Raw genomic sequence first — 10867 nt, 5'->3', positions numbered from 1 at the left:
TTGTATATAATATAATCAAAATGACTCCATTACTATACATGTGAGATCTCAAGAGTGTTAGGGTGAAATAAATGTCACGAATATGTAATAGGGTACTAAGAAACTTAAAAATACCTGCAAGCCCTTACCTTTAAATTAAATCCAAGCAAGTCACTGATAACACCAGAAACAGCTGACAGGATGACAACCTGGGTGATGTTATAAAGCAGTGGATTCATTGTAAGTCCATATAGTCTAAAGGGACTGTCCAATTCCTAGTAGAAGAGGAAAAAACCATGAACCCAGATTCATTGAGAATTATTAAACTAATTCAGGGCAATATGCAAAGAGAATTTTTACAACCACTGTTTCAAAAGATAGTTACAAATCATGATAGTCTTAGAATAAACTTGGTTAAACCTGAAGTAAGTAAATATACTTTTAGGTATTCTTAGGAGAAAGTGCGGAGAAGGCAATGGCACCCCACTCCAGTACTCTTGCCTGGAGAATCCCATGGATGGAGGAGCCTGGTAGGCTGCAGTCCATGGGGTCTCAAAGAGTCGGACACGACTGAGCGACTTCACTTTCACTTTTCACTTTCATGCATTGGAGAAGGAAATGGCAACCCACTCCAGTGTTCTTGCCTGGAGAATCCCAGGGATGGGGGAGCCTGGTGGGCTGCCGTCTATGGGGTCACACAGAGTCGGACAAGACTGAAGTGACTTAGCAGCAGGAGAAAGTGACTTTCATTTAAAAGAAATCTATAACCTAAATTTGTAACTCCAATTTCTGTCCCAAATGAATGACTAATAAACTATTGGTCTGGTAGCTACAAGGTTAAAGAATACTTTTCACTATAACAATAGAAATTGAAAGAGAAAGAGAATAATATATTTTTGCATAAGAATTAGAAATTTAGTTAGCCAAATTTTCTGTCTATACACAGACACACACACACATACATACATATATGCATATATATATGTGTGTGTGCGTGTATATATATATATAATCCCCCTTTGAGATAATTTTCAAATGCATAGATTCATTAATTAATAGACTGACTCAAACATTTAAGTAAAGTTCTATATATGCTAGGCACCATGGCAGACTCTGGAGAAGTTAAGATTCAGTCCCCATGCTGAAGGACCCTGCAGTCTAATATACAAGCAAAGATATAATTCAACTATGAGTACCACAAAAGAAATATGTATAAATGGCAGAGAGCCAGAGTAGAAGGTGCTCCTGCAACTTGGTTCATGGGAGGAGAGAAGGTATTCCCCAAGACACAAGAACATGGCACCTTTGAATTGCTATAGGTTGTATGAGGCAAGTATAAATTTTATAAAACTGGCTACTTAGGTAAGGGTCATTCTTTAGGCAAAGTGTGACAGGAGATTGGCATGAATGGAATTTAATTTGGGGCGCAGTATATCAGATGTGCATGTGAGAACTACAGATTAGAGAGCAGCAAGACCAGAAAGAAGAAGCCCTCAGAGTTCAGTTTATCAGAAGCTCAACTGAAAATGATGCGGGTCTGACTTAGAGCAGTATTGGTAGGAAAAAGAGGATGAACTGGACAATATTTGAGAGGGTGAGTCAATGGGCCCAAGAATTTCTTGGCTGTGAAGAAAGAGAAGGAAGGAGCAATCTATATTATGTCACAGGTTCTGAATAGAAGACGATGTTTGATCAAGAAAGATCACACTGAGTGCTTTGTATTATGGTTAACTTTGTATTTCTCTCTATTTTGCAAGTGAAGCTGCTCACATGAAGTCTCAACTTTAGAGCCTCCTCCTAGCTAGCACAGTGCCTACACTCTCAAGATACTCAATATTTGTGTCAAAAACTCACCCAGAGCTTCCCTGGTGGCTCAGAGGTAAAATATCTGTCTGCCAAGGTAGGAGACATGGGTTTGAGCTCTGGTCTGGGAAGATCCCGCATGCTGCAGAGCAACTAAGCTCATTTGCCACATCTAATGAGCCGGTGCTCTAGAGAGCGGGACTGGCAACTACTGAAGCCCATGTGCTCAAGAGCCTATACTCCACAAAAAGAGAAGCCACCGCAAAGAGAAGACTGCTCACCACAACTAGAAAGGAGTCCCTGCTCACTACAACGAGAGAAAAGCCCATGCTGCAACAAAGACCCAGCAGAGCCAAAAATAAATAAATAAAACTGGAAACAACAAAAACAAAATCCACCTAACTCTTCTGACTCCTTTCAGTGCCTAATATACTGTGAGGCACAATCTCGAGTCAGTTAATGCATTTTAGTTAACTGAAGAAGTAACCATGGCATTGAGACACAACTAATTTCCTACTATTCTACGAACACTTTATCAACAACTCTAAAATTTCCATTTGTTACAGAAACAGAGATTTTAAAAAATAGTTTCCTTTTGAGAAAGAAAGGAATTATTAACACTGCAGTGATAATGATATTTTATTAAATTACCTCCAAAGAGGGAATGCCAGACCACCTGACCTGCCTCTTGAGAAACCTGTATGCAGGTCAGGAAGCAACAGTTAGAACTGGACATGGAACAACAGACTGGTTCCAAAGAGGCAAAGGAGTTCGTCAAGGCCGTATATTGTCACCCTGCATATTTCACTTATATGCAGAGTACATCATGAGAAATGCTGGGCTGGAAGAAGCACAAGCTGGAATCAATATTGCTGGGAGAAATATCAATAACCTCAGATATGCAGATGACACCACCCTTATGGCAGAAAGAGAAGAGGAACTAAAGAGCCTCTTGATGAAAGTGAAAGAGGAGAGTGAGAAAGTTGGCTTAAAGCTCAACATTCAGAAAACGAAGATCATGGCATCCAGTCTCATCACTTCATGGCAAAGAGATGGGAAGACGGTGGAAACAGTGGCTGACTTTATTTTTCTGGGCTTCAAAATCACTGCAGATGGTGATTGCAGCCAGGAAATTAAAAGATGCTTACTCCTTGGAAGGAAAGTTATGACCAACCTAGATAGCATATTCAAAAGCAGAGACATTACTTTGCCAACAAAGGTCCGTCTAGTCAAGGCTATGGTTTTTCCAGTGGTCATGTATGGATGTGAGAGTTGGACTGTGAAGAAAGCTGAGTGCCAAAGAATTGATGCTTTTGAACTGTGGTGTTGGAGAAGACTCTTGAGAGTCCCTTGGACTGCAAGGAGATCCAATCAGTCCATCCTAAAGGAGATCAGTCCTGGGTGTTCATTGGAAGGACTGATGTTGAAACTGAAACTCCAATACTTTGGCCACCTGATGCCAAGAATTGACTCATTGGAAAAGACCCTGATGCTAGGAGAGATTGAGGGCAGGAGAAGGGGACGACAGAATGAGATGGTTGGATGGCATCACCGACTCAAGAGACATGGGTTTGGGTGGACTCCAGGAATTGGTGATGGACAGGGAGGCCTGGCGTGCTGTGATTCATGGAGTCGCAAAGAGTCGGACACTGAACTGAAATGAACTGAAAGAGTTACTATTATGAGATGAGATATACTGAAATTATATTATTTTTTATTGCTACCCAAAAAAGTTTTGAAAATTCACTTATTGGTGATATATAATTATTACAGTGATAATGTATTACTACTTTTTAAACCAACTCAGGTCAAGTAAACAGAAGACTGCTTTGAGAAATACAAAATGAAAAAAAAATAGCGAATTAACATCAAATCTTCTTTTTTATAATCTATTTTAAGTTCTAGGATGCAAAAATTTCTAAGGATGCCAACTTCTACAATATTCTGAACATTATTAAGAGTCTTAAAATTTCAAAACTGAATAAAATTTCAAAATGAAATAATCTGAATTACTTTGATTAGTTTTTCAATGAGAAAATGTAAACTGCATGAATGTGCTCAAAAATAATTTGGAAAACATTTTCGATAATCCTGAAAAACAAACACAAAGTAGGATCTACAAGCAAAAAAGTAAGAAAAGTTAGAACAGCATTTTCTTCATGATGTCCATTTTCATTTTCACTCTTACCTTTAGCAATTTAGTAGCCAGTTTTAAAACATTGTTCACTAGTGTCAATTCCTCCTTTTTGTTAGGTTTCTTTTCCATTTTCAAGTAGAGGTTTATCTTTTATTAAAAAAGAATTAACAATTAAATATACTTAAAATTATAATACTCATTTTAAGATGAACTGAAAAACATTTACTAAAATATTAGCAGTAGTTCTCTATTATTAAGAGTATAGGTGATATTAATATTCTTCTTCACACTTCACTATATTCCTAACTTCTTACAGCAAATAGTTTATACGAAAATGATATTTAACTTTTCAAATGTAACTAAAAGCTGAAAGAAGGAAAACTGGATTTCATTATTAAAAATGTGCAACACTTTAGTCCCAGATCCAAATCAACACGGAAAATAAACAATAACTAGAGTAAAGTAAATCAGTTGGTTTGTTTCCTACTTTCCCCTTTCCCTCTAACTGACTTGGTTTGACAGGGTTACCAATTTCTAAAAACCAAACTATTCCTGACAAAAATACTCAACAAGTTCACTAGAAATAAGTTTGTTTAAATAATTCCTATGAAATAAGGAAAATGTTTTTTTTTAATTCATACAAAATAAAGTTAAGCATCAAAATTATTAGGCTTTACACTTTCTATTGAATAAAAGTTTATGCCTTTCAAATATGGCTCTGCTACACTCCAATGCAAACATATCCCAACAACGGTTTAAAGTCCATCATTTCTACAAAAGGTTATTTCCTGCTTATCTAATGAAAATGGGACAGAGAAACAATAGCTTAGACTTGAAATCTGTATCAAGGCAGAACACTGAAGAAAGTTTTGTACTCTACCAAATTTCAAGTTTTGCTCTGCAACATAAATGGTCTTAACAGAGGTTCCTGAAAAATTCTGAAGTAAATGAAAACTTTTAATTTTAACATGTAGGTATCAGACATTAATTTATAACATAATAAACATGAATTCTCACCTGTTCAGTAAGTAATATTGAGGTATTGCTATATTTTTTACTTGTTTCTGATCCAAGGGTAACAAATCTTAGGAGAAAAAGTGTTAACGAGATGCACCAGATTACCAGTTCCCAATTGTAGTGACAATCAAGGAAGATCTCATGTACATGAAGCAACTAAAAATGTAAGGAAAAGGCAATATGAAGAAGAATGTCATTCATTAAAAGAAAGCAAAATTTTACTTCATACAGATATATCATGGATATAGTGTTACATTTTTCAAACATCTGACATTTCTTAGGAAATACTGCAAGCACATGAAAGGTACTGAGTATGATGTAATCAAAACCCATATATTTACTTTCACTAAATCTTAATATCTTGCAATTTTTTTTTTGATTTTCAAAAACATAAGAGTAAAGATTCAAAGGAAGCCCCTTTAAACTGTTCTTTTCATCATTCCCCTTCTTCCCCACCCCTCTGTAAGGGTAATGACTTTTACATTTACCTCTTCCACTCAGCTTTTATAGTTTAGCTAAGTATTTATGCTTATACTATGTTATATTATGAGATCCAACCAGTCCATTCTGAAGGAGATCAGCCCTGGGATTTCTTTGGAAGGAATGATGCTAAAGCTGAAACTCCAGTACTTTGGTCACCTCATGCGAAGGGTTGACTCATTGGAAAAGACTGATGCTGGGAGGGATTGGGGGCAGGAGGAGAAGGGGACGACAGAGGATGAGATGGCTGGATGGCATCACTGACTCGAGAGACCTGAGTCTGAGTGAACTCCGGGAGTTGGTGATGGACAGGGAGGCCTGGCGTGCTGTGATTCATGGGGTCGCAAAGAGTCGGACACGATTGAGCGACTGAACTGAAGTGATATTAGAATTTGTATAAATGCTATCACATTGACCTTATCATTCTTCAATCTGCTTTTTAATCTACGGGATTTTGTTTTCGAAGTTTATCCATGATTCATTAAGCTTAAATTCATTCATTCTAACTACTGCAAGGTATTACAGTAAAAGAATCAACCACAGTGGATTTGCCTACACCACCAATTAATAATATTCACTGGGCTGCCAATTTCCTCATTGCAAACTATGTTGCATTAAATATTCTCTTCTGCCTCTCCTGGTCTTCTTGTGCACATGTAAGACCTTCTTGAGGAGTTAATATCTAGGCGTAAAACTGCTAAAGCCTTGGATAGTCACACATTCAGTGTTAGCAAATATTACAAATTTGTCTCTGAAAACAGTTGTGCCAATTTATACTCTCAGCAGTGGATCAGTTTCCTTTGCCTTCATATCTGTCCAAACTGGGTATTATTTAACTTTTTAACACCTGCCATTCTAATGGGTGTGAATTGTTCTTTTACTCTTTTCCTTTTACTTTTCCACATTACTTAGGGTATGTTTCATATACTTACTGGTCACTGGGTTTCCTCTTAAGTTATCTTTTTAAATTTTGTATCTAACTTTTTCTATTAGGTTGTCTGTTTTTATTGATTTGTTGCATATTGTGAATAACAAAGCTATTTAAACGATGTATTTTGCCAGTATTTTTTCAGACTCTCTTTTGTCATTTATGGTGCTTCTTTAATACTTAACAATTTTTAGGGAGAGGCAGGAGAGAAGAATATATGAGAGACTGAATGTATCAGGTAAAAGTCTAAAATATTTAGTCTGGACCTTTATAGAAAAAGTTTGCTGATTTCTGACTTACAGAAACAAAACTGATTCTTTTATATTGAGGTTGTATCCATTTTTATTGATCTTGCACTTCTAAAAAAAAGTGTCATGTTTTTAATAATTTGTCTGGAAAGTTACTAGAATATTGTACATACACATCCATACAGTCTTATGTTCTTTTTTCTTTTCCAATCTTTATACAATTTCTTTCTTTTCCCTATCTTCACTGGTTAGTACCTTTCTTAACTAGAAGTGATAAAGAGGGCACCCATCTCATTTCTGATTTTAAAGTATCTCAAAGATAATAAATATCATATGTACAATGTTTGCTCCAGTTTTTGAAATATTTTTTATTTATCAAATTAAGAACAGTACTTTTCAGTAACTGTATTGTGAATCTCCCATCGAAATTTACCAATTTGTTTTCTGTATCTATTGAGAGGATCAGATAATTTCTCCTTTAATCAACTAAAGGAGTTTAAACTAGATAACTGGATTTTCTAAAGTCAAAAACCTTTGCATCCAAGGGATCGGCTGTCTAGGTCATGGCATGTTTACTGTTATTAACTGCTGGCTTCATCTTCTGAGTATTTCTGCATCTAAGCTGGTTCACTGCTTCCTGTGTCCATACTGTCTCTCTGGTTTGGTAACAAAGTTACATGAAGTACATAAAATGAATTGGAGGAATATTCCCTTTTTCTACTCCCTAGATCTTTTGTGTAGGATTAGGATTACTTGTTTATTAAAACATTTGGCAAAACTAATCTGTAAAAATCACATGGGTCTTGGGGATTTTTGTTGGTAGCAGATTTTCAAACTACTGAATCAATACTGCTGTACGGCTACAGGGTCTTCTCAGCTCTTCAGTTACTTTTTGAGTCAGTTTTAATTAATATTTCTACAAAACTGTCCACAGAAGCTTTTAACTTTAATGACATTAATATATACTACTATTCTTTTTTTAAAAAAATTCTCAACTATTTCAGTTTAATACTGTGAGTTTTCTTTTTAAACACTGCTATCTATAAGTATGTTTTGAAATTTCCAAATGCATGGTTTTCTTTTTGCTGTCATTGTTTTCTACTTTAACTGTATATAACCAGAGGTCTGTATGGTATCAGTTGAGAATCATTTTGTCACCTAGTACATGGGAAAGTTTAATAAACTGTTCTGTGTCTGAAAAGAGTATGTATTGCCCAATTTCAGAATAAAATTTTCACTGTCTTGTTTAGATACATGTCTTCATATTTTTGTCTGCTTCATCAATAATGAAAGAAATGTGTTCAAAGCTCCCAATGTGGCATTTTGTCAATTCCTCACTACAGTGCTATTATTTAGGCTGTATATAGATAAGACTGAAGTTATGTGACAACACATATACAATTCTAGAATTGTTAGATCTTCCTGACTAACAACTCTTCAAACTTTTTGTCAGGTTTCTCTCTATCCCAGTAACACGTCTTAGATCACAGTCTATTTCATCTGCTATTAATGTTACTTCACCAGCTTTCTCTTGGCTAGTATTTATCTGCAATGTATTTTTCTATCTTTTTACATTTAAAACTTGACAATGTTATTATGTTCCATGTGTCTTTTGTTGACAGAAATAGATTTTATGTTCATTAGAGACAAAAATATTGCAGGATGTACTTCAGGAAAATGGAAATAAAACCTTGAAGAAAAGACTGAAATGCAACAAGCAATTGTGAGTAAAGAAACCAGTCTTCTTCCTTTTGATTGTGTTAGATTTTTGTTTTTGGTGTGCTGCAGTATCTCTATAATGTATCCAAGTGTCAATTTGTTTTTATTGTGGCTTCTTCTTCTTCTTGTCCTTCCCTAAACCTGAAAATTAATGTCTTCTACTAATTCAGAAAAACTCTTATGTCATCATCTCTCCAAATATTGTTCTCTCTCTTCTTTCAATATGAAATTCCTATTAGATATATGTTGGATCTCCTTTTCATATTTCCATCTCTTCATCTCTGTTCTATATTCTGGGTAATTTCTTCCATCTCCCAGCTCACCAATTATCTTTGTCTCCAATTTGCTGTTTCTTCTGTTTGTTGTGTTTTTTATGTCAGTGACTTTTTTTTTTAAACTTCTGTGAAGCAATGCTTGGGTATTTTTCAAATCTATCTGCTCTTTTTTAAATAGTGTTATCTACATCTTCAGTCATTTTAAACAAGCTTATAGTTTCTATCTGATCAGATCTGAAGTTGCTGAAGATGTATTCCTGCTGTGTGTTAATTTGTTGACTCGCTCATGTTAGAAAGTTTTTTCAAGTGTTCTGAGACCTGAAGGGGCTTTAACTGTGCAAATTCTGTGAGGATTAGGGTGGATGTTATATCCCCAAGAACAGTCTTGGTTTAGCTTCTTTCAGGTATCCAGGAGTCTAGGATCTTGTTATATTAACTTCTTGACACAGCGGCTACAAGACAAGATCTGTAATGTACACTTGAACCCTGAATCTGTATCAAAAGCTGACCTACATTTATATATTCTTAGGAGAGACTTTCTCTGCCTCCTTGGCCAGAATCCTGGCAAAACTGACCAAGCTTCCTTATTGTCTTCCTGTGCTGTAGGGCAGACTTTTTCTTATTGCACCTTTTCACTGAGACTGTAGGCCTTTGAGGATTTTGGCCTTGTAGCGTATATGTAAGGAGGTACAGCAGATCAAGGCCTCATCTCTCACATACTAACACAAACAAAGCACTTCAACCTAACATTAACACATATACTTAACTGCTCTGTTTTTCACTTTTATCCTCATTTTTGGCCCCTTACTGTGTTATAAACTGAAATATACAAGCAATATGTATATTTATAAAACACCTCACTTATACATATTACGATGCTGGGTATTTTCCCCCCAGTATTGTATGTTTTAAACCAGAAGAATTTTCAGGTAATCTAGCATGTCTTATTACTTGAAACAGAAGTTTAAATTTCATAGCACAGACTATATTCTGAGATACTTTTGTGCTTCCTGACTAATCTTGGTCAATGAGAATTCTTTTTTCAGAGATGAGACAGTTAAGTCACAGTGATAATTCAGGTATAAAATGAAAGTTAATACTAAATGTGAATAAAGCAGAGATCATGGAAAATAGTCTGAAAAATTTCATAACTCTAGACACTCATCAGTTTGTTTTGGAAATAAAGATGAATTGTAGACAAAAACTAATTATTTTATGTTCAATTAATAGACACCTGAAAATAAGTTAGTTATTGTTCATCATGTAAATAAGTAAGATGCATTTACTTACTCTACTGAAAAAAATAAACTGTAAAAATTCAATTTCAAATTACTTATTACTTTATTATTAGAAAGCCTTGGAGGTTGAATATTTATAGATCTGATTATCTAAGTTCTACACAAAATAAGGTAACTCACCTGGGCACAACAGATAAATACAACTGAGATAGTCAACAAGAAAGCAGATGAAACTATGACATCAACTGATCGCTGAGGACCTCGACGCTGGGGGGAAAAAAGTGAAAACACTTTTAAATATATTTACTAATTAGCAGCTAATTCCATGCTTTCAACTAAGGTACTGATCCATCACTGCACATTGACCATAGCTTATGACATTGAAAATATACTTGATTAGTGAGATGAATTTTAATTATAAACTGTTATTATTGCCTGAGGATTTGCAACACCATGAAAAATGGTGAATATATAGCCTAGAATTTGTAGAAGGATAAATCCCAAATATTCCATTTTGTCAAACACTAACCATTTATTGAACAGGTTTTTTGAACACCTGCTCAGAATGAGGGACAGTGGTAGGTGCTGGAAATACAGTAGAGAACAAAACAGACAAGGAGTCAAACATCAAGCTCATAGAGACAGATATACGTGCAAGTTGTGATGAGAGCTATGAAAGAAAGGTATAGAATGCTTTCAGAACATTGGTGACAAGTTTGGTACAAATAGCATTTCCTTACAGAGATCTTCCCAGGCCCATACTTCTAACTCTCAGAAAGATTGTGTAGGCCTGGGAAGATCTCTCCAAGGAAGTGATATTTACCCCAAAGTAGGGTGCAGTAGCATGATGGCACACGGCAGTTATTGGTATTGTTATTGGTAGAAGGAAAAGCAAGTGCAAGAGTGTAAAACAGAAAAGATCACAGTACATTCAAAGCATTGAAGCAGTGTAGTCTGGCTGGAATGCAGGGAGGAAAGTATTTCAAAATGAGACAAGCGGGACAGGCTATCTGCAGGAGCTGAGTCATGAAGGGCATTAAAAG

The 10867-nt window shown here is 35.5% G+C and overlaps 1 protein-coding gene across 3 annotated transcripts in view; it reads right to left on the bottom strand.

The window, feature by feature from the left end:
- The window catches only part of PHTF2 (putative homeodomain transcription factor 2), a 136941-nt gene that overhangs the window by 2952 nt on the left and 123122 nt on the right, over positions 1–10867 (bottom strand). For all 3 annotated transcript variants that reach the window (XM_070369682.1, XM_070369684.1, XM_070369683.1), the window contains 4 exons: positions 10005–10091; positions 4937–5092; positions 3971–4066; positions 129–254 (listed from right to left, as the gene is read on the bottom strand). In XM_070369682.1, the coding sequence (XP_070225783.1) occupies positions 129–254; positions 3971–4066; positions 4937–5092; positions 10005–10091 (465 nt within the window). The remainder of the gene's footprint in view (positions 1–128; positions 255–3970; positions 4067–4936; positions 5093–10004; positions 10092–10867) is intronic.

The sequence above is a fragment of the Bos mutus genome, chromosome 4, assembly GCF_027580195.1.
Source record: "Bos mutus isolate GX-2022 chromosome 4, NWIPB_WYAK_1.1, whole genome shotgun sequence".
In the NCBI taxonomy this organism is placed as follows: Eukaryota; Metazoa; Chordata; class Mammalia; order Artiodactyla; family Bovidae; genus Bos; species Bos mutus.
Note: the sequence above shows the minus strand (reverse complement) of the source record. Positions and strands in the feature narration are given on the sequence as shown.